Source organism: Nipponia nippon, unplaced genomic scaffold (assembly GCF_047370975.1).
Source record: "Nipponia nippon isolate SJK-2023a ecotype South Korea unplaced genomic scaffold, ASM4737097v1 scaffold_2, whole genome shotgun sequence".
Taxonomy (NCBI): Eukaryota; Metazoa; Chordata; class Aves; order Pelecaniformes; family Threskiornithidae; genus Nipponia; species Nipponia nippon.
In genome coordinates this window covers 45,560,964-45,585,496 of record NW_028262336.1, presented here as the reverse complement: position 1 = coordinate 45,585,496, position 24,533 = coordinate 45,560,964, and the positions used below count along the sequence as shown (strand labels likewise).

Sequence of the window (24,533 nt, the reverse complement as noted above, 5' to 3'; positions counted from 1 at the left end):
CCACGTCTACCCATCTTTTAAATACCTCCAGGGATAGGGACTCAACCACTTCCCTAGGCAGCCTGTTCCAGTGCTTGACTACCCTTTCAGTGAAGAAATTTTTCCTAATATCCAATCTAAACCTCCCCTGGCGCAACTTGAGGCCGTTTCCTCTCGTCCTATTGCTTGTTACTAGGGAGAAGAGACCGACCCCCACCTCACTACCACCTCCTTTCAGGTAGTTGTAGAGAGCAATAAGGTCTGCCCTCAGCCTCCTCTTCTCCAGGCTAAACAACCCCAGCTCCCTCAGCTGCTCCTTGTAGGACTTGTGCTCTAGACCCTTCACCAGCTTTGTTGCCCTTCTTTGGACACGCTCCAGCACCTCGATGTCCTTCTTGTAGTGAGGGGCCCAAAACTGAACACAGTACTCAAGGTGCGGCCTCACCAGTGCCGAGTACAAGCGGACAATCACTTCCGTAGTCCTGCTGGCCACACTGTTTCTGATAAAAGCCAGGATGCTGTTGGCCTTCTTAGCCACCTGAGCACACTGACAGCTCATATTCAGCTGCCTGTCGACTCATACACCCCAGTCCTTTTCCGCCGGGCAGCTCTCCAGCCACTCCTCCCCCAGCCTGTAGCATTGCATGGGGTTGTTGTGACCCAAGTGCAGGACCCGGCACTGAGCCTTGTTGAACCTCATACAGTTGGCCTCTATATGTCTGATTCAGACAGAAGAGCAGCATCTCTCACGTTCTCAAGCTGGAATAGTGGTTCCAGCCCTTGACCATCTTCTTCACTCCAAAAAGAAACCATCTAAATGATACTATATGTATTCCTTCCTTCGAATGCAGCACTTTATAAATGTAACAAGCACAAAACAAGTAATAAAAATAGTAGTTATGTTGTTAAAATCAGTGCAGGAACTTCATCTAGGCCATAAGTGAACTGTGTGTCCTATAAAACAAGCAAAATGGTGAAACAGTTAACCAATAAGCAAAATATGCCTTACTCCATAAGGTACTTGTGACAATTGGAAGTGATTGGGATAGCCATAAGGTTGGTGTGCTAAAAGGTAAATCTAGATATTCCATCTGGGTTTGGTAAAAATCTGGTCTGAAATAAATATACATTTCTGAGAGAAAAGGCATGAGAGAAACAACATATAAATTCCTTGCTAATGGAAGATGGCATTGTATTATTTTTAGACTGGCACAATCAACACAGAGGAACAGAGAGGCCTCCTGGGTCTAGTGCTCTGTTATTGCAGTTAATCACCTTCATTTAATCCTATTCAGATATGTATGAAACTCCACATTCAGATATGGTATGAATTGCTGTTGCTAATGATGGGACCAGTAAAAGGTGGTAAACTGGGTGAATGGGTGGCCATTTGTCATAATTCCAAGAAAAATGTTGGACTGAGGGGAGGAAAGAGAACAAAATTATAATTAGCTGCCAGCAGGAGAAAGGCATCACTCGTAATGAACTTGCTACAGAAAGAAATCCAAATGCCTCAGAAACCAGCATAAAGTACATAGAATAATAGGAAAATTCAGGCTGGGAGAGACCTCAGAAGGTCTCTACTCTGGTCTTTGGCCCAAAGCAGGGCCGGCTCTGAGGTCAGACAAGGTTTCACAGGGCTTTGCCCAGTCGGGTGTTGAGAACCTCCTGAGATGGAGACTGCACCGACTCGCGGCCAACCTGCTGCACTGCTTGGCTGTCCTCATGGCAAAAAAGTTGGAGGTGAGCAATAAAACAGAGATTCCAGCAGCAGCTGAGAGGATAGCAACTTGCTCAGATTTAAGACACAGTTTCTGTTGTTTCATTGCTGTTTAGCTAAAATCATCTTGTGAAGGTGCCTCAGTAACCTCACATTTGTTTTGCCAGCTCTAGCCTCTCAGCCCTTTGAACTCAAGACTGAAGAGAGTGGATGTGCATATGCAGCTTTTATTCTTAAATTCTGGTTAAGTGTACATTTTGTGAAATAGTAATATTTCATCTCCTCAGGAGGGAGTGCTAAGTTCTTTTAATTATGTGGAATAATATCTGCATTGTTCATGAGAAATATTATTCCTGTCACAGATGAGAGAATATTTTCACATCTGCATTGCTTCTCTTTGAAAGAAGCAGTTAATACCATGAATTTTCTCTTATTGGAGAAGTGGTTGCCAAAATGAGATTTGAAGGTATTGAATGTGGGAGATTTTTCATCTATTTCTATATACTCTGTCATTTTTATCAGAATCCAGAGTTAACTATTGCAGCAAAGCAAAATGCTCTAGAGAGGAGGTAAGATTGGTTTATGAGCCGTCATGAAGCACAATTGGAGTTTTTTGTGGAAAATTTTTATTTTAAACTTTCTCTATTACCTTCTTTCACATCTGACCATGAGGGAAAAAATGGCCTGTTATAATTTCTTTCCATGACGAAGCTGGGGGATTCTTTAAAAATGAGAGAGTTACTATAAAGGTCATCTAGTCCAGCTCTGCCAGTCTAGATTTATTCCTTACTGCGTATGATATAATGCTCTGAAAGTGTAATTTTACATTGTCAGGAGATGTAGATCTATAGACTAATAAATCTCCCAGCTCAGAACATTTCCTAATTTCCTTTCACATCCCCATTCTGTATTTTTTCTCTTATCTGTTTCAATTAATCATTTCTGGTTGTATCCTGCTTTTATTACCCAATAAAGGACTTTTGCCTTTGTAGGTATTAATACTGTTTGTACACCAGCAAGCTACATTATCTGTAGCTGGTACAATCACAATAGCACAGTTGAGAGATTTTTTTTTTTTTTAATGTAGAATAAGTGACTTAGTCCCTTGGTTATTCCCCTTTGATAAAGAAGAGATTAAGCGCAGCATATTGTAGCAGAGCAGTGTATGTCAGGCATTGCACAGAGGAGACTCAGCATGAGCTATCACTGCAATGTGGTGGGGGTGTCGCATCTCTGAGACCTTAGATCTAGGTCCTGACTTCTCAACTGGCTCCTCTCTGTACGCCTTCCTGCACAAGGAAGAGGGAGGTGTCAGGACTATGAAAGCAGTGAACCAAGGACACTGGCTGGCATGCGTCATGAAATTTGGCATTCTAAAAAGCTTGTACTAAGTGGTGAAAATGTTGTTTGAATTAAGGGAGCGCAGATGCCCATTTCAGAATACCATTTTATCAAAATGCTTTGACAAGCAGCACAATTGTTTCTGAACAAGTGATTTTTTCAAAGTAGTGGTTTGACTCCGCGGGAGTCTCTGCCCCGCTTACGCGGCAGTGGCCCCTCGGGCCTATTGCTGACACATAATGTGGGAGATTGTATGGTTGCACCTGGGAGGAAAATGGCTCTTTGCAGCAGTGCTGCTCCTGAACAGAAGCTGTTTTATTAGGTGTTTCTATTTTACTGGAAAGAAGTGCTTGTTGCTTAGCGCCTGCTCTCTGAGTCAGCCAATCCATCTCTGCTACTGTGCTATGGAGGAAAAAAAACTCATATTTTTCATATAGAGATAACAGCTTTTTGTCCATTTCTCAAGTATATCCCTTTGCTTTCAGATTAACCCAAGCAGATAATATTTCTAACACTACAGAATTCTGACTTTAGAATGAAGTGTAAAACTAATTTTGTAAGCTGGTTTGTACCCATAAAGTCATCACAGCCAGCACAGAATTAAAAAGACCTAATGCTATCTTTCCCTACCTTCTGAGAAGTGCTGTTTCATCTTACGCTTAGAGGAAATTCTACTGAATTCCAGTAAGTAATGTGACTTTTCTCCTGGCATGAACTGTTCTTTTTCTACCTTAATTCATAGGTGCAATGGAAGTGTTTAGTATGAATTTTAACGGAATGTATAATGGCTGAGGTACAAACGCTCTTTTCCTCATGTCCCCATGGAAACTTCCCCTCTGTAGAAGATCCTGTTACTTCCTATAGTCAAGAGCTACCTGAATTCAGCCCTGATGTGTAACAATTACTACAGCTATTGCTACAAGCTCTTCCTGGTAGCATGGTGCAACAATAAAGAGGCACAAAGCACTACGTTCTGGAAATGTCATTTTAGTCCTGAAAGGTACAAATGCTGAGAAATCTCCAAGCCTTGGAAATTATCGTAAGGGCATGTCCTTAACAGTAATGTAACCAGTAGATAAGATTTTCTCCTGAAGGACAGTACTACTTAAAAGGAGAAAATTTGCGTTTGTGTGTTTTATCTTCTAGAGATAAGGAAGGAAAGCATTTTAGTGGCTGTAATTTGTCTTGTGCATCTCCTTTGCTAAGACTGCTTCTTCCACACACAACTGTGCACTAATTTCCTGTTTTACCAAAGCCTTTGTAAACTCCCTAACTCCAGAAAAGTACAATTTTCTGTTTTATCGATTTTTCACCAAAAACTTAATGTTTTTGAAAGAATGAGTTTTCTGTTTCTTTCACTGAAAGAATATTATGCCCAAGTGCTAACAGAGAATAGCTTGCAAGAGTATGTCTTCCTTAAAGCAAAAATCTGTTTTCTCAGTTCTGCTCTCATTCGTTACAGAGCACCTACATCCCCTGCGCTTTTCTCTGCCACACAGTCAGACTGAGCAATATGAAAGAGATCATGCCGCGGGACACAATCAGAAGTGTTGCTAACTGCTCCTACAGAAGGAGCTGTGTAGGTACCGTTTCCATCATAAGCAAGCACCTAGGTGTTGTAGGGGGCATGGGACCTTTATTTTAAGCTAATGATTTTCCATCTAGGAAGACTGTGAGCCTGATGTAAGATTAACTGAAGCAGGTTGCCAATGCAGTTGGTGGTGTCTCCATCTTTGGAGATATTAAAAATCCATCTGGACACGGCCCTGAGCAACCTGCTCTAGTTGACCCTGCTTTCAGCAGCAGGGCTGGATAAGACAGTCTCCAGAGGTGCCTTCCTGCCTCAGCCGTTTTGTGGTTCTCTGACGGGTCCATTCTCTTCAGTAAGAGATGAAACTGTGAATGGCTCTGGGGTAGAAATTAAAGTAAAGGGTTAAATACTATTCTGTAATGGGTGATAAATAGGTTTCTTTTTCCTTCTTAAATGGATGCAGTTGAAACATACACAGTGATGGAACAACTGATGCATCTTGGACTTTTGCCATTAAAGAATACATATAGTTTTCGAACCCTCCCTTTCACTCTTAGATTACTTACTGTCAATAAAAGCAGTGTGGGAGGTACCAAAATTACATGTTTCAGAGTAGATGTAGAGCAGAAGAATGATCTCAGAATAAATTATTCTAATGAACAGCACTTCTCTAGTTTAACTTTTTGTCCTCATTTGCTTCAGGCAGCTATGCCAGTGCTGCAGTCCTTGTTCTGTCAGTCGAAAAGACAGTGGGGGAATATGAGAACTCTCATTTGAATTTGATATTGTCCAGAAGTTTTACTGCTTAAGTATTTCAATTAGAGAGTCCTATGGCTTAATGGCTAAGAAGGAAAATCTTTCCCTGGTAGTGGAAAGCAGGACCACTGTATATTATTTTCTCAACATGTCCTGAAGATTTAAAAAACAGTTTAATTTTTCTAAGTTTTGCATGCATTATGCTAACAACTTTGCACAAACAATTTGCAGTAGCTTGTGCAACTGCAAATTTGCATCCAGCTAATACAATATTTGCCACAGAGCCCCCCCCAGATTACAATAAAAAGTTTAGGGCTGGGAGATTGAATAAGAATCCTTGAACAGAAAAGCTGGGCTTGCTATCACATTTCAGAAAAGCACAGTTCTGTCCGTAGCTAGCATATTCTTCTTGGATAAGCAGCTACAGGAACAGCTGTATGAAAAGATTAGACATCATTGATATTATCAGCCCTTCTAGACTAAGGGGAACATTACATTTTTTACAGTAAAAACCTCTTAGCATATTCCTCTTAAGACACATACGGTTTCTTTATCCTTGTGGTCACTAACAAAATGCATGCATTGGAAATTCATGGTCAGAGCTCCAAAAATACAGCAACCCAGTTAGAGTTGTGACCATGCATGACAGATGGCATAGCCATGTACAGTAGATCTAGTACTTCCTAGAAGTCTTTCATAAAGCTACTGTGGGGAAAGGAGAGAAGAAATAGGAACAGGGCCATTGGTTGTCAGGTAAATGTAGAAAATAATCTTGTCTGAAATGGACTTTTTGGCTGCTGCCAAGAAAACTATTGCTTTGCCAACATTTGCAAATACACATTCATTTGGCCTTAGTATTGAAACACCTTTTTGCATTTCTGAAAAAGTAAAACTAAGGGAGGAGGAGGAATATAGTGTGCAGGATAACATACCAAGCCATGAATTCTGGGATCCATTCTTCTGGTGACTGTTAATATGTCTGTGCTTCTCACAACCCATTTGACAGAACCAGTGATTCATGCTTCTGTCTGAGGTACCTGCCATTTAAAAGAGAAATATCCACAGGATATTTAGTATAACGATTCTGCCTTACTTGTTGACATCATTATTTTATTTCTACTACGAAAGCAAAGCTCACTTTTAGAAGTCTGTTCATATATAATATTCATACTGTGTTTTAGTATTAAATGTCTTAGCTAGAACCTTAGTGATTGCTGTCCTTTTAAACCCAGGTATGGTATTTTTATTACAGAGTGTGCTCAAGAAAAGCAGAGAGCTGTGCAGGGAGAGCAGGAGTATCTGTTACCAAAGCACCAGAAGCTCAAGATTTGATTCAATACATTTTGCTTTTGGGAGGGAAGACTGAAGGTTTCAGGGCATTGTTAATCAACTGTGGCACCCTTTGTAAATCACTTTTCATTCCAACTCACCATGGATTTATGAATTACTCACATATGATGACTGTTTTGTCATCAGCCTGTGACTTTAGCCTAGGGAGTACTTCTGGATCTGCTTTCATAAATTCACTGCTGTGCTTTTGTATTACATTTTCTGTCACACAGACCATCCCATTTACTCTATTTGCATTTTACCTATCCAGAGTGAAGCCCTGCTTTCAGAAGGATTGTGTAAACTAGAGCTCTCACAGCGTATTAAAAATACTTTACTCACAACTTAGTGCCACTTGGTACTGTTTTTGGGCAATTAGATAGTTGTAGCCACAGATAAATCAGAGAATGTTGAATATATGAACAGTTCAAAATCCAGAAGTAAATAAAAAATGAACAATTATTCAGCAAAATGTAAGAAAAGAGAATAGAGTAGGATTTGGAATAATCTTTTGTTCCAAAACATGCCTTGCAGATGCCCTGTGTGGACTCAGCTAGCTTCAAGACCTAGCTGACTATAAGCAGTAATCTTTTTGCTTATTTTGAGGGCTAAACATAACAACAGGTCAATACCTGCTCCTGCTGTAAACAAAACAGTTATCTGTTGTGAATAAAATTCTGTTGCTGATTGGCACGATGTTTCAAACTTTAGGAGCTGCCAGAGGTCTTCTCTCATCATACCTTTGTGACATAGTCCTTGAAAACAAATACCTGTGAAAATAATTAATACTGTCTGTCATTAGCTCTTAATGGGGACTAAATAAGATGGTAAACAAAAAAGATTTTGGCAAAATCCTCTGTTGGGAGTACACTTAACCATGAGTTGTTAGTAGTGATGGATAGTGTGACAATGTAATATAAATAGCTTTGAATTTTTCCCCCTTTTCACTCTTCTTTTAGCTCCGAAATTTTGGATCTCAACACACCAAATGCAGAGAAACACGTATATGTGATGTATCAAAACTGTGAAAACAGAACATTGCCAGTATTCTCGAAGTATTGAGTGCAAGAGATCAATCAAATAATTGGCAGCACCAGCTTTCATTTTTTTCCAGATATTGGCTTTTCCATCTGCAGCAGAAAGTTCCAGTAATCAGAAATATTACAAGCTACTCTGCTGAAACTAGAGAAAGTTATCTTACAGTGACAGAGGGGAACTGTCTGACTGCAAATAGTTCCTTAGTGCCTAAACTTGCAGCTTGAGAAAAATTGGATTTGACTTGAGCTCTCAAAAAAACTATAAAAATACCTGCCATTCCTTCCCAATCAGACTGAGCTCAAATTCAGGTAAAAGAATTGGAGATTATTATTTCCATAACCTGGTTCTCTCTTCTAGCTTTCCAAAAATGAGCGAGTGGAAAATCTCTGAAGAAAAGTGAAGAAACAAATAAGCACTTGAAAGAGGATTTTAGGGGCTGTCAAATTTGGTACTAATTGCTATGGCCAATCCAGATCTTCAGAGAAGCTTCCGTTATGGTCTTTTTTTGGTAGGCCTACAAATTCTGTAACCATGAAGGGGTTCATGTAACTATTAGAATATATCCATTTTTTGGACATAGATCTTAGAGAAGCTCTTATATAGGAATAGTTTGACCCCAAATCTCTAGACTTCCTCCTCAGACTCTTGAAGTCTGGCAAAATAACCAGTCCTCCCAAATCAATCGTTTTACTAACCAGTCTACTTGTCCTCTACTTTTATTTGAGGTATCAACTGAAATAGAAATTTTCTAACTTTCATCATAACATGAGTTTTATCAAATATTCATCTTTCCTGATAGCAGTTTCACTCCAATTTAATATTGGTATTGGAAGATCAGTTTATTAAGTTTCCTATTTGGCATGAAACAAAGAAATTAATTGAAACTTAAATTATTTAACACTTTTATTTAAATACATTTTTCCAAATAGAGAGCTACCAAATTACTACTAAGTAGTTCATAATAAGTAGTCACATTTTCAGACTTCTGACTGTTAATGACTAACTTTCAGTCTTGCTTCCCTTCTGAGCAAATATACAGAAGGCGTGGTACTAACCAAGAACGAGTATTTTATCCCAAGACCTGAAAGCAGACAGAAACCTGGATAACTCTGGGGATGAGAGAAAAACGCGATAGTCTCATTTCTTGAAAACTTTGTCTTGTACATACAAAGATGCTGATGTGTGATTGTGTGCATGAAGATATTGTTGATTATACCATCTATGTGATTATTTTCTTGCTAAAGGAACAAGTACAGTTATATAGATCATTGATGACCTCTTTTGTTAGTCTGAGCCTCCACCTGGAAGTTTTTTACTATGTAGCTGTATTACTGCGCTGTAATCCTAAGAGCATGGAAAGGCATACCCTAGGGCAGATTGCTGTTTACAGCTGTGCAGTCCTCTGATGGGCTTTCAGAACTCTGTCAATCATTTTGAAGAGTGTTAAAGTAAATATAGCCCACATAGCAAGCTTGCTAATGAACAGTTGCAGGAAGAGAGGGACTGTTATGGCTCTTCCATGAACAATGAAATCTCCATTGGCTGATGGGATGTGCAGCTAAGCCCTCACAAAGGTAAGGCTAGAAGTAGGCTAGCACCTTTGTTAAGAAAAACCAGAAACATAGCAAAAATCCCTTTAGTAAATGATGTTTTGTTCCTCTTGAAATACATGTGCTTTGGAGGCTGCTGATAGCAAAGGTAGACATACATATACCTAAAATGTTTCTTTGATATTCTACTTAGACATGCATTTATCAGAGGGCTTAGTTTAGGTATATTATTAGATACGACAAGTTCAAACATCACATATTACAGGAGAAAATTATTGCATTCAAAAAACTGAGACTCAGGGTATTCAAGGGAGTTTTGATATATGTTAAACATCAAGTGACACCTTGCTTTTGGATAATGGAAAGTTTTGCTAATTGTATTTTGGGCAACTGGAAAGCATATAATTCAGAATATGATTACACAGTTTCAAGTTTTCTTCAGGAGTGACAATTTCCATTAGGGTTAAGTTATTAATCTATTTCATCTTTTCAGTGGCAGTCTTGTTTCCATTTTACTTATTGTTTTGAGTTACTAACAACTTTCTTTAATATAGAATGCTGTTTTCTATTATTTCACTTCATTCTTGCTCTCAGAATTAGTAGGAGAGATGAATTCTTGGAAACTGGGACAAGATGTATGTGAAAGCAGTTGCTCAAAGCTCGAGATGTATCAGAATCAAAATGCAGTGAACATATGTTGAAATCTGGCCTCGTGGGCGGGTGATTAAACAGTATCTTGCAGCAAACTTGCTTTAGTACAACTAGATTTCTGGCTTTGGTGTAAATCCATATTTTTAGGGTTCGTGGCATTAAAAAGAAGTATTTATATTGTTTCCATATTTGCTACATCACAGAATTAAGCTGTAAAAGGGGAAATATTATAGTGGCCAACATTAGGACAGGTCGCTTAAAGAGGTTGTGGAATCTCCCTCTTTGGAGATAGTTGGATCTAGGCGGGACATGACCCCAAAGGACATGATCCAGCATTGGCTTCAAAGCAAGCCTTGCTCTGAGCAGGAGGAAGGACATGACCTCCTTCGTCATTGTGTGGCCCTAAACAGCACTGAGAAAATGGCATTAAGCATTATCTAATAACTGGGAAGAGGCTGCAGATTGCATTTGACGATTTCCCAAAAAAAGCAACAGAAGAAGCATTTTTAGATTTCATCCTCACTTGGATTTTTTGGGGTTACTTATCATGTGAGTTTGAAACTGAATGGCACTGACTAATGCATACTGCTTATACATCTTCTGGATAAAAAAAAAATAGCTGGTGCTGTTTTTGCAAAGGACGAACCAACTTGAAGCCTGAAGTCTATGTAAAATAATCTAAAGTGCTAGCTAAAATCACTGAAGTCAGTTGAATAGTTCCCAGGAACTTCAATCAGTTGTAGATTTTGTCCTTAATTATAATTTAATTTAATGAGCTAATTTAGAATAACAACTGAATTTAAAAAAACCTTTCTATTTTGCAATATGACATAATGTATGGAAAAATGTCTAGACATCTAAATTACATGTTGTCTTCCTACTAAAAACTGATACCCCTTCATTACCCTTTCTTCCCAAAACCCGACTCAGAAATTGAGAGGTGGGAGCTCACGTTTGCAGGTTCAATTTACAGACAAAACATTTAAAGAGAAGGCTTTTCATATTGTTCTCATCTGCTTTCAGAATCACTTCTAAGAAAACCAAGCAGAGGTTTTCCTTTTCTGTGTTGGCACTGTGAAAATATTAGTGCAGAAAAGTCGAGCAGCAGAATGAAATGGTCTGGGTTGTGAACTGGGAAGTGCTAAAGTTTTGGGCTTGTGCGTGTGTGTGTTTTTTCAACCACTTTGAATTAGGTAAGATTTTCAAAGCTTCTAGGAGGGAGTTATTTACACACTTCTGCCCAGTCACTCCATTATTCCTGAGCCATAATCTCTCTTAGTCCTATGCAGGTTGAAATATTCCATGTGATGTAAGTTGGGATCATGTTGCTGTGCTAATTTGCTTATTTGCATATTTATGTCAGGAAGACCTTAATTAGACGATGTATTAGAAATGCACAGGCTGCATAGCTTCACTATCATACTAACCAAAGGGCGACATTCCTTCCTTATTAACAGAATGAGAGAAGAACAACCATTTTAGAGAGAAACTTCAGTTCTTTTGGCAAACTAATTTGTGGTCTATTTTAAGATGTTTCACTGTGTGCCTTTGCTTTACAACCTTATGAAGAGATAAACTAAAATTACCTTTTTTCTTAGGCCTAGAAGTCTGTTGGCTGGTGTTACCTGGTGACAACTTCAGTGTTCGCATCGTTACACTTGTTTTATGATAAGGATGTGGTTGAATATAAACACTGTATTTTCACTTCTTCCGTTTTGATTTTCTTGTAGACATTTCAACAGTCTTCTCTACAGCAGAAAAGTAAAAAGAAGAACAAAGGTAAAAATTAAATTTGTTTTCATGTGTTGGTAGGAAGGGAATTGCCAACGTTAATGTTTATGGTATTGCAGGATCTGAGGAACTAGAACTTGTTAGCTCCAATCCAATGTTTAGTTCAGTTGATCATGCTGAGAAGGTGTTAGTCCATGACTCATGTCACAGTTTCCTAATGTTCCTCTACCTGCATATATCTGCTGTTGTCTTTTTTTTTAATACTTAGACTCTAGCCTCTTTGGGGCCAGGGCTGGTTTTTCCAGCTGTGTGCATGTAATACCTTACTGCAGCCCTTGCTCATTACCTAAGCTGTCAGGTAATTTATATCATAGTAAATTGTCCTCCTTTGATTTAGAAGTACAAAGGCCTTAGGAACTGTTTAGTTGCAAAGGAGCTGCAGAGAGAGGTTTTTGAATGCCCGTGAAGTACTTACGTAGTTGTATTTAGCAGCCAAGTGTGAAAGTACATGAATTTATATGCTGTGTGCTTTCATCTGATGTGAAGTATTAATTTGTTGAAAATGACAAATAACCTTTTTTCTTATTTTTAAATATCTTGCTGTTCTTTTCTCTATGTCTTCTCTTTGTGTTGCCTTTTTTTTTTTTTTGTCTTATTCATAGAATATGAGCTCTGTGAAGTGCTGAACATGGTTTGTTTTGGTTTGTTTTGGTTTTTAACTTACGGTGCCTTGCATAGACTTTGTGGTCAAAATAGAATGTTTGTAATAATTTCTTCATGGCAAATTGAGGTTGAAATTTTTAATTAATTTTCTTAAACAAATATATAGTGCTTTCTGGCTAGCTGTCTTGTTGATTTAGCGGACAAGTCAAACGCTTTCACATCAACTCGGTGTCATTTTCAGCTCCTATTCCTGGTAAAAGCAAAAGACGGATCTCCTGTAAAGATCTTGGTCGAGGGGACTGTGAAGGCTGGCTTTGGAAAAAGAAAGATGCCAAGAGTTATTTCTCCCAGAAATGGAAAAAATACTGGTTTGTCCTGAAGGATACATCTCTATATTGGTATATCAATGAAGAGGTAAGCATCTGTGCTCATTGTCTCAACAAATACCCTATGTAGTGCTGTTGTCATGATTTAGTGGGAAGCCAATGCTTTGAGTGCTTATATCATAGAATCATAGAATCATAGACTGTCCTGAGTTGGAACAACCCACAAGGATCATCAAGTCCAACTCCTGTCCTTGCACAGGACAACCCCAAAATTCACACCACATATCTGAGGGCGTTGTCCAAACATATGTGAATAACTTTATTCACCCAAATAATCATACTGAAATTAATATTCACCATTGCCATTAAGGTCCGGAGATATTTGGTCCTTCAAATTCACCTTTTTCTACAAGGAGAAATAACACACTTTCCAGTGTCCTGCTCTCACCAGTTTAGAATAAACCTATCCTCAAAGCCTTGAAAGCGAAAAGGTAGTTATTTAATCCTGTCATTCAGGCTTAGTCATGCAAGTGTAAACTTTAATGATGTGCTGCCTGTTGTTCCTTGTTTATCTGTGCTAGTGAAATCACCAAAACCTCTGGCAATTAAGGAAGATGCTTTTGTTTTGTCAGTTGTGTTCTCCTGTCTGTCCTTTGTAGCTTTTGATCTGATTTCAGTGCTCATATATGCTGAACTTAAGAGCACTGGGGCAGCCCAACTGAACTGTGTACAGCTTTGATTGTGCAACATGTTCTGCATTAGTACACATTTATTTATATCAGCTTTAGCAAAAAAGCTTCTTGCCAGTGAGTTAGGAAACCTTAATTTTAAACCCTATTAGTCTCATTAGTAAATATCCTGAGATAAAATCGTTGCCAACACGTGAATGCACTCAGTCTTGGACTTGTTCTTTTAATCACTGCAAGCATTTGTACATAACCTGTTTAAAATACTGTGATCCCCAACTTTTCCCTGAGTAGACAGAAAGAAAGTTGTTCCATGAACAGAGTTAACGAAGCCTGTTTTCCCAGAGACTCGTCCCATTTGTGTCTTAATCCCAGCTTCAGATCAGTAATGCAGTAAGCTGCATTTCTCCTTGCTAATTAGTCCATCTTCCCCCAAAATTAACTAATTACAGTAACTAATTGCCTGAATACATTTGGTCATTTTGTATATTTTCAAATGCTGGTTCAGCTGTGAAATTGTTTGAGAAAACTGAGTTTTTAAAATTGTATTTTACACCAAGGGATCTGTCTTACTACTTTGGCAAAAGTCCCAGTGACTTCTGTGGGAGGTTTGCCAGAGCAGAGCATACATTAATATTCCTTATGTAAGAAGCAAGCAAGTGAAAATATTTTTAAGTTTTCAGGGTGGTGGTTTTTTTTCTGACACCTTAACAAGAGTAATATCTAGAACTATCTTTGCAGGATGAAAAAGCGGAAGGATTCATCAGTCTACCTGAATTTAAAATTGACAGAGCCAGTGAATGCCGCAAGAAATAGTAAGTATGCTAAAAAATAATGCAATGATACAACAGAAAAAGTGGAACAAAGGACAAGGTTTTCCCTTAAGACAGTGACATAATGGACTTTATTACAATGATTATTTGGTTGTATCACAGAATAAGCTCATACAGAACAGGCAAATTCAGTGTGGTTTCTGTGTGCTATCTTTCCTGAAGAAGATTTTTTTTTTCCTTTATCATGAATCACAGTGCTTGACTAGAGCAAAATGAATTAAGAGCAAGAAGGCTGCTTGGCTGCTTCTGTCCCTTTATTTTCCTAGTTTTCCTTTCTTTTGTTTCCTTTGTGTTTTGGGGGGGAGGGGTGTTTGTTTGTTGGGGGTTGGAATGTGTGTATGTGATACCTTTAAGCTCAATAAAGAGCTTTAAGCATAATAAAGAGACTATCTGAATAAAAAAGTCCCCAGGTTCATGGCCAGGCATCAATCTTTAATGTACCTCCAAATTAGTTAACATCATCTCAAAGTTTGCTGACACAGTTTATCAGTCCTGAGGCAGAGAAAAAAGAGAATGACAGTGATTTGCTGTATTTTTGAGGTATGACCTAAAGGTCTCAAATAACTTTTCTTCTCACCTAGCTGTGTGCACTGCTGCCCAGATTTGTGCCATTGCACAAATCCATTCTTATTTAGATGCAAATTTAAGCATATGTAGCAATGTGACAGCTGCATACTCCCACACAGGTATTTTTAGTCATTATTGTTGAAAACTTTTTGCCTTGCCTTCTAATGGTTTTTACTGTTCTTTTATCAAGACTGAGGAATCACTGAAATTTGTACAGAAAAGCAATTGCAAAAGTAAAATGGTATGATTTGTAGTACATACAGTTCTAAAGAAGACACTGACCTTGTATTAGTTGGTCTACATATCTCTTCAGGATGAACTCTGCTCTTTATGATGGTCTCAAAGGGCAGAAAATGAAAACTGCATTAAAAAAAAAGATAGATCATCTTGGGCTTATTGTCCTGTGTCCTTAGGCTACATTGCTGATGTGCTTCATTTTTTCTTTTCTGTTGGGGCAGCATCATAAAGTCAGCTCATTTCTCAGAATTGCTCCCTGCTTAAATTGGTTTTTTTTTACTTGATTTGGTATCTACTAGATAGTAGAACATAAAACGTGGCTATTAAAATTCCTTACTTGGGTGGCAGATAAAGAAAAAAAACTCTAAGAATCCAGACGACAGATGCTGTAACAATTTTAAGTCAAGTTTTGGATCTCAGTAACTTGATGATGTCTTTCTAAACTGAGCAGATGTCACTGTACATCTGCTTACACTTGCCTAACATTGTGTCATGCTCTAATGCGTTAGAGGAATTCTTTTTTTCTCAATTTTATGTTACCTTCACTAGCAGTAACTTTCCTAGATATCAGTTTCATATCCCTGGTTTCTTAAGACCTGTTTTCATATACTTACACATAAGTACACACAGAGACATAATGGATTAGAGAGAGTGAGAATTATTTTATTATATTATATATATATCTTTATATATATATATAAAATCCATTGTGTCTCAGAAAAATGATGATGATGTTCTTCATGTATAACATTTGCAGTTTTCCTTATGTTCTTTGGGACAGTTATGCATTTTTTGTTCTTATTTTAAGAGACACCTTCAGGCTGTTCTCAAAAATTGTTCTTCTGTACTGTAAATTATTAATTACTTTCAGATACATTTTCTGGATCTTCAGGTACTTCACTATCAATCTGTATCCAACATAGTTAAAAAATTCTTTCTAGTAATTTGTTTCATATTATGTATGAAATGCAGTAATTCTCTCAGCCCAGTCATGTTGATTACTTTGGTGGAAAGAAAAGATGAGATGTAATTGCCCATTGCTTAGAATGACCTCAAGAACAGAGTGTTGATTTATACTAGCTTTTCAGAAGTCAATCAGCGCATCACATTTTTCCGTCTGAAACGCAGTCGTTAGAGCTAAAGGTAATGTCAAAGTCATTGGGATGTGAGAAATCACCAGGACTGAGAGTTTTTCTGTTCTATCGAATAAATTGTTCAGTCGTTTTTCAGTTCAGAAAAAATTGACACCTATAGGTATACCAGCAAAATTACCTGATACATAAAATTATATCCTTAACTGGTTAACTTTATCCAAATATATACACTGCAGGTGATTGTTGAACAATATTTATGCACATATGAATCAAGCATTCTTTAGAAAGGGGTAGTTGAAGAGCACTTTACTTGGTGAAATCTGGCACAATCCTAAAAGTTGTACGTTTATATACCGTTTGGGAGCATCCAACAACTCAGGAAACCTGAACTCATCTCATTCCTTGGTGACCGCACTATCTTACCTTTAAAAATAGAGTTGTGCCATTACATTTTTATAATTATGTTTTTCCTCTACAGTGCATTCAAAGCCTGCCATCCTAAGATCAAAAGTTTTTATTTTGCTGCTGAACATCTAGATGATATGAACAGGTAAGGAAATCTAGCGAAGTTCAAGGAACCATTCCTTAAATGTGACACTTCTTGAAGCTAGTTAATAACACAGTGATAATAAATTATGTGTTAATCTAAAAAGTTACGGTTAATAGCTGAGAAAATAAGTGCAGAATAGCATTGTTTCTGAGTGGCTGCATATGCTAAATATTCAATCTATGCAAAAATTACTTTTTTTGAAACAAAAGTTTGAAGATTTTTAGAAACAAGATTCCCTCTTTCTGAAAAGAGATAACTACAGTATGTGAAACAACATCCAAACACAATTTCAGAATTCCAGGTTTCTGCTTTTGGCTGTGCGGCACCTGGAAAGGTGCAGTATCTCCAACTCTGCTTCCTAACATACTCCTGAAGACATGTGATGCTTGCTTTGGGGATTCTTCTATTTCTGGCCCTGGAGGGAGTGAGAAGTTGGAGAAAGATTTAAAGCAGTCACTGATTTTTCTTCTGCCAGTCTTGAAAAAGGAGGTAGAGATTACAAGGAATGAATTTTGCAGATTCTCTCTACTGCCATGAATCTAACCTGCATGTTGAAGCGAAATTTTGATGGTATTGAATTTAGTGGGGAAAATTTCAGCAACTCAAAAAGAACAAGGACTTAAGTCTTAGTTCTTTGGATACTGAGTTTTAATTTATCTATTTCAGGCCACTTGTGCAATTTTTTCAGAAATATGATTGAGACTTCAGCACAAAATAAACACAGTTCCTCTTAATTAATTTGAATGGTAAATTAAAAACATGAATCTCATGTCTATTTAAATATTTGTGGGTTTATTTCATTTATTTTCACAACATGAACTGAAATTAATTCAGTTTAAAATAATATGCCATTTTCATCATATGACAGAGGACACAAACAAAAATTTATTCTTGCAACCTGAGAATTGTTCTATCTTATATAATGTCTGTGGATATCCTCGCTGAGCAAAATTGCTTTTAAAACAGGAAAAAGGAGATAAAATTCAATCCATAAAGCTGTTAGTAAGTACTATAATCATGGTTTAATCTCTCCTGTGTGTACTAGATTCAGCTACCTGGCAGAGCACCTTCAGGGTACTGCCAGTTCTTTACTGATAGTATTTGACTGGAAAAGCATGCCGATACTATACTATGCTTGCTTTCATTTAGAAATAGCTGTCTGTTAACATTTTTTCAAAAGTTCATGCATGACTCAGACTCACTTCAAAAGTCTCTCCTCAGTTAGAAAACTTAAAACCTTTTTATTTATTTGTGTAAAATTTTAGGCTTGCCTTTCCTTGATAATTCTGTCAAGCCAGTCACTCAAAATGCAACTTGCTGCACAGCAAACAGAATAATGGCATGGTCTATTCGGCATATCCTGAACTACAGAAGTAGATAAATCATTTCTGTCAGCAGGTCCTCAGTCAGTATGACAAGGCACCTTTTTTCTAAGGGTAAAATTTTATATAACTGTTCAGTAATCCGAAAGCAGCAGCAAATATGCATCAATTCTTTAAAAATATGTTGCACAGTCTAAAACCCAAGAACTAAAAGATTTTTAACTTCCCAGCACAAGTAGTCTTTTTTATCATATTTTGAAATAAGTGCTTATTAATTCATTTAGAATGAGCTTGACCAAATTCTGGTCTGAGTTATACACATGTAAATTTAAAGCAACTCCATCAAGCTCTATGGAATTACTTGAAATTCTTACACCTGAGTTGCCATCAGAGTCTCACCAAATAATTTTGGTTTTTCTCTTTGTTTAATGTATTAGAAAAAGTAGTTCACTTTCACAAACATTGAATTAACTCAATATATTGGAAAAAAAAAGTGGGTAACTGAAAAATAATCTTTCAGATGCAGAGATAATAAAATACTTCATGTCTAAAAGTATTTTGTAGCCTAGCTGAAGTCAAACAGAGAATCAAGTTATTAAGTTAAATTAAGACTGTTTTGATCAATTTCTGTTCTTTTTTTTGTCAGGTTTCTGACATACATTTTAATTAAGTATCATGCAGTCATTTCAATTCTGTTTATACTTGAAGCAGAAGAAACGAAAGTAGAAAACTGCTAATACATAGTCTAACTGAAAGTTCAAAATGGTTCAATTTCTTCATCCCTTGTATAAAATTATTTAGTTGTTTTTAAAAAAAAACAAACTGTATGCAGGATATGAAGTTTTTGTTTGTGTGTATCTACTCACATAAAATGGGTATTTTAATCTCAGGTAACTCTGTCACTATTCAAATTTTCTTCCTACTTTTATGACTGTGCCACACCATTATGCTGGTAAAGAGTCTGGAGAACTATGATCACTGAACTGTATTGTTGTGGCGTCTGAAGTTCCTTTCATCTGCATGGTTGCACCAGCAAAAGTGTTCTTTCTACTCATATAACATGCTTAGTCTGGGTGAGAAGGACAGAATATCCTTTATTGATGCAAAGTACTGTTTTCCTAGTGTAAGTGTATAGTCATAGAAACATCTTGCTTGGAAATGTATTGTTATTCCCATTCCAAGAAAATATTCTGATGCAGAAGGCAGTCCATGTATTTCTACTTGATGACACTATATCTAACGTTATTTTGATTTTCCATGGTAACTGTGCCTGCTGTTTTATGGACTTACTATTCGTTCTTTTCTCAAAAATCCTGATCATCAGCTCAGAAGAAAATGCATCCTTTTCAGGGTTGGCCAGCCTAAATACTTACAATACTCTTATTCTTCCTTTTTTTCCCAAACTGTCCATTTTTTAAGTGATGACATATATGGCTGTCAAAATTATATCTTCTGGGCAGGGAAATACAGTCAGTAACTATATGTGGAATATTGTCTGAGAACTTCCTTGACCTGCTGTAACCGAGCTGTCGTCTTTCTCTTTTTGTGACTTTGAGTACTGACATTTATAAGAGTTTTCTTCCTTAGTTTAGCTCTATGATCAAAAGGAAAGATGACAAGCCAACTTGTAGTATTAGCACATGAGAATGTCTCTGGAAGATTTCAGTGAAGAAGGCTTCTAAAAATTCTCCCACATCGTCTACAGGCCTCTTCATTCCGGTTAAACTGCAGTTGGGTACTTACAGACACTGTAAGGTATCTGTATTCCCATATAGCAAGTTCGTCCTATGTCCTTGAGCTTTATGATTAAGGACAATTTGACACCCTGCTTTGACTAAAAGCATTGCATCTACCTGGACTGTGAGATAAGACAGAAAAATGTTTCGTACTATTCTGTGAGAGTGCCAGTACTGTGCATTCTTCTTTGCAGAAGTAACAGGTCTACAGAAAGATTGGGGTTTTTTTAATCCTGTTCTACGTGTCATAAAATTGTTCTAATTAAATACTGACAAGAAATGTATGTGCTATTCTTAAAAAGGAAAAAAAAAAAAAAAAAAAAAAAGAAAACCTAGATGACTGCTGCAACTACCAGTGCTACTGTATTTATTGTCATACCTAAAAATTAGATTTTATAATTCTCACAAGAAAATTAAAGCTGCATTTGCAGTAAGGAAGGAATATTTTCTTGATCTCTTGCCCTCTAAAAGTTACAGTGGCTACCAGGACACAGCACACCTCAGGGAAGAAAGATTTAAATCTTCCCATGTCCTAGGGCTTTGTATCTTTTAATATTCATAGTAAGGAATATGTGTATAACTGTACGCTTGGAACTTTTGTCCCCAGTGCATTGTAAAGCAGGCATGTTTTACTCCTCTTCTGTTCTGTGGGAGATCTTTATGTTTCCCTGTTATACAAACCCAAAGCATTGGATTTCTCATACAATTCTAACTTCAGTGAACCATAACTCTAGCCATGCTTTATTAAAATAATATTAATTCTCTAACCATACCCATTCTAACCATATCTGAAGAAGCACTAGCAGCCACATATCAGAAAATATGCAGAAGAAGTCAATACCATTCTTTTAGTTTCTAAACTAGCAAACTGCTCAAAAGCCATGGTTGTTAACGGTTTACAACTGCAGCAGTACCTTCTTATTCACCCCACGGGCATTGCAGGTGACATTCCAAACCGTGACACAGATCATGACCTGCAGAAAATCATTAAATGTGAAGTCAGTCTGCTGTCTCTCTCTCAGATTGGTATACATTTCCTGGGTTCTTATTAGATTACGCTTTTCAGGAAATAACATTTTTCTGGAAACAATCATCTACCGTAGCTGTAAGCAGTATCAATTGACTGTCAGTTAAGTGTTTGTTAATTTAATTCATTACCTCACTCTCACTCACACTTAACACAAAATGCTGTCTCATATTTAGGACAGAATGAAGTTTTTCCAACAGGATAACCTTTATAGGTGTGTCATCTAATACTTTGTGGTCAGCAGCCCTATCCAAAGGGGTTCGGTAGATGGCTGTTGCCTGCTGGCTGCACTGGGGGGTGGTAAGCCATGAGCTGAATTGGGAACGTGAAATCCAAAATAGGTGAGAGGCAAGCAAAGGGCCACCTCTGCTGTCTGCCATGCCATTTGGCAGAGCAGGCACTTGTCTTCTTGTGCTGCTTTACCCTTTGGACATGGACTAGTCTGTGGCCTTTGCTGATCCCTCGGCAGCATGGGGCTGGAGTGCTTTGGGTGAGGTTCCTGCCTCAGTGCCTCTGATTTGGGCTGGCAGAGCTGTCGAGGCAGCTGAGCTTTATTCTCCAAAGAAAGCCTTAATATATCAGGAAGGTGAACCTAAAAGATTGCTTCGTAGTGGGTCACCTTTCTGCTGTGAAGATGTGAAATCATTGTCTGAGAAACGATTTGTTGGGTTTCTGTTCCTATGTGCCAGTTATTTTTGTAAGTGTATGGCACTTCCTAACAATTACAACTGAAATTTTAAGTCTCTTCTTCAGCTTCTCTATTCTTCTGGCAGAAATTTTGATTGTATGCTAACACAAAGTATTCTGTAATTCAGTAGGACATCTCTATCTTTCTTCCCAACGTACAATGATTTATGGACCATTAACATGATTTACAGATCATACATGTGGTCACCATTTGTGGAAGGACAGTGACAGGAGTTTATTTCGAGGAGACAAACTGTATTTTATGATCTGATGCCTGTTTACCCTGCACTGAAACGTCTTGAAGGCTGGCATGCAGGAGTGATTACAAAGGCTGAGACAATACTACATCCTGTTTCTGTGCATGCAGTATGCAAACGAAACCCATCAGGCACAGTTTTCTGAAACAGGGGTTTCACATTCCTGAAGAAAATGCAAAACTGACTTCAGTTATCCTTCTGTATACCCTAGCAGTAAAATCGCAAGCCAGTAGGCTGGCAAACCAGGCCTGTCAAATCCTGACTATAGGATGACTGGAGCAAGTAATTCCAGGTTTACCATGGAATGGGCAACATGGGAGATTGTCATGGTGCTTTAAAACCTCGTTGATGGAGGACCTGATTTAGTGTAAGCATTTGGATAATGAATACACTGAGAGCCCTGTGGGGGAACAGGGCAGGTTGAAACAGTGCACTGCTACAGGCAGTTCAGTGTATGCTTGGCAATGACAGCCCTGCTAGAAGAGAATAGCAATAGTTTGGGGTTTTCTTTTAATTTGGGCACTTTATGGAAGAATTTTTTCAAATCTAAGTTGAGGTTAAAGCCTTAGATGTGAATTGCATTGAATCAACTGTCTTCTCTGCCCCTGCTTCTCTGACACAAACACAAAAGTGAATTCTGATATGCCTCCATCTCTTTGTACTTGGCACTGTAGGTAAGCTCTAAAGTACATAATGGCATAATTAAACCTCACTGTCTGTTTGGGAGTGAACCTGTTCTTTTTATTGCTGGTTTCTGCTCTGTTCCTCTGCTAAGTTGCCAATTCAGGCCTTAAAATATTGCTTAAATCTCTGAAAAGTGGTGTTTAATCTTAGGAAATCAGAACAGCAGGAGTATTGGTGTGATGGCATATCTGTGAGCAGCAGACTTAATAGCTCTTTGATTATCTCCAAATCCTTTATTTTGCAGATGTTTGACATCATACATGGTTTTCCATTTGAAATAAAATCTTTGCTGTGAAAACAATTTGTTCAACAGCAAAATCATAGATCTTTGGAGACTCTCTGAGTAAGAGTATCAAAGGAAACAGCTGTCTAATATGAAAAATAGCATTGTCCTGAATCTCCTTCAGATGCTCCTAACTTTGTTTTTTGTAGAAATGCATCCAAAAATTAAGAGGCTGGATCAGTATCACTGCTTTTTTTTAATATTATTTCAGATGGCTAAACAGAATTAACATGCTTGCTGCTGGCTATGCAGAAAGAGAGAGGATCAAACAGGAGCAAGGTAATGTGTTGTTATGTTGGTTTCTTCTGTCAGCTCTTATCACAAGTTCATCTGTTGTTTTTTTTTTCCCTGCTGTGTATCAGGCCTCATTCTTGTCATCTGAAAGCAATTCACATATGGGTATCACTGTTGTTGTTTTAGAGAATTTCTTCTCTTTCGGGGGTTTTGATTAGCTCCTTCAGATTCTGGTCCACAGACACTGGATTATTTCTGAGAAGGCCGCAGAAGGTAGCTAAAAGCAACAAATGTACTGTGAGTAAACTCCGGTATGTGGTACTGAGGAGTCTGTGTCCCCTATCGGAAGAAACTTAAGACTGCAAACTAAACAATTTTTTTAAACATTGCATTTGGTGTTTGAATTCACAGGAGGCAGGAATGCATGAAATTGGTCTCAGGAACAAAACTATTCTTCTAAAGCCTGTTGACATAGTTGGATTTCCCCTAAAGACTTTAATTTTAAGGCCATTTAACTTTTCGTGATTGCTGCTGTTTTTGCTATATTGAGGTGTGTGCTAAAGCCCTGTTGGCATTTCATTTGGAGTTGCAGGCTTACAGCATTTTACATCTGTTTATTTTTAATGTCTAATATTTCATGGGTTTAAAAAAGCAGCATATATAAAATAGTGAGTCACTTTGCTTTAGTTTGCCGCAGTAGAAATCCTCTTTGCAGATAGGAAAAAGAAAGGGTCACCCCTCAATTGTGTTGGGGAATTTGTTTCCTAGAATTGCCAGTGACATGGATCCACAGAAGTGTTCCTATCCAACTAGCTGTTTTGGCAAGCAGCTGGCTTTTGAATCCATGCTCTTTTTTACAGGTGTACCTAGCAGCAGGCACCAGAAAACTGCAGTGGTCATGATGATCCAGAGCTTATCCAGATGCCTGTCTGCCTGCTGCCCACTGAGTCAAAACCTCACTTTTTAATTCTGTGTCTCTGCAGCCTTCATCAGTAAGGTTCTGTCTTTTGGCCCAAAAAGCTTATAGCTTGGAGCTGCAGCAGCAATGTATTTCGTCTAGTCTTTTCTTTACAAAGACTATATTTCTAACAATTTTTCAGGGAGAGTTGTGTTCAAAAGGCTATCACTAGGCTTCAAAATTTGGCACATGGTGTCCTCCTTGCCCCCAGAATCATGGTTCTGTATCAACCTATGTGACAGCAACCTTAGCCCCCATCTTCTGGTCTGATACCATGAGGAGGAAGATGTGCATGGTCTGTCTCTGCAATGTGCTGCTGTTTTCTTGGGAGACACCGTGCAAAAAACTCCTTTCCCCAGTGAGAAGCATGGGTGACTTTGGCAGCCAGCTAGAAACATCAAGAGAGCAGGATATTCTGTAGTAGTAGAAGATTAAAAGACAGCATCAGAAAATTATGTCTGCCTTGATTCATACCCTGTTTGCCTCACCACAGAGCATCCTAGAGGGATCAGCCTGGGGTTGAAGAGCAGTGGTTTACAGCATACTGCCGTAATTCAGTGGTAGCATCGTGCGTGGGAAGGTTTTTGGGCATTCTGTCGTTCTTGCACATAACTAGGTTGTACCTGCTGTTGCCTCATTTCTAATCATGTCTTCCAATAAGTGCAGCTGCTTGTCCCAGGAGTGTTTCCCACACCCTGTTTTAGTCTGGTATGGTCCTTGGCACATCATGTCATTCATAACACCAGGTCCTCAGCATTCACAC

The 24,533-nt window shown here is 38.0% G+C and overlaps 1 protein-coding gene across 6 annotated transcripts in view; it reads left to right on the top strand.

Annotated features, from left to right (window-relative positions):
• The window catches only part of CNKSR2 (connector enhancer of kinase suppressor of Ras 2), a 219,820-nt gene that overhangs the window by 147,729 nt on the left and 47,558 nt on the right, over window positions 1-24,533 (top strand). For all 6 annotated transcript variants that reach the window (XM_087757718.1, XM_087757720.1, XM_087757717.1 and 3 more), the window contains 5 exons: window positions 11,626-11,674; window positions 12,531-12,703; window positions 14,043-14,116; window positions 16,511-16,582; window positions 22,790-22,857. In XM_087757718.1, coding sequence (XP_087613844.1) covers window positions 11,626-11,674; window positions 12,531-12,703; window positions 14,043-14,116; window positions 16,511-16,582; window positions 22,790-22,857 — 436 coding nt within the window. The remainder of the gene's footprint in view (window positions 1-11,625; window positions 11,675-12,530; window positions 12,704-14,042; window positions 14,117-16,510; window positions 16,583-22,789; window positions 22,858-24,533) is intronic.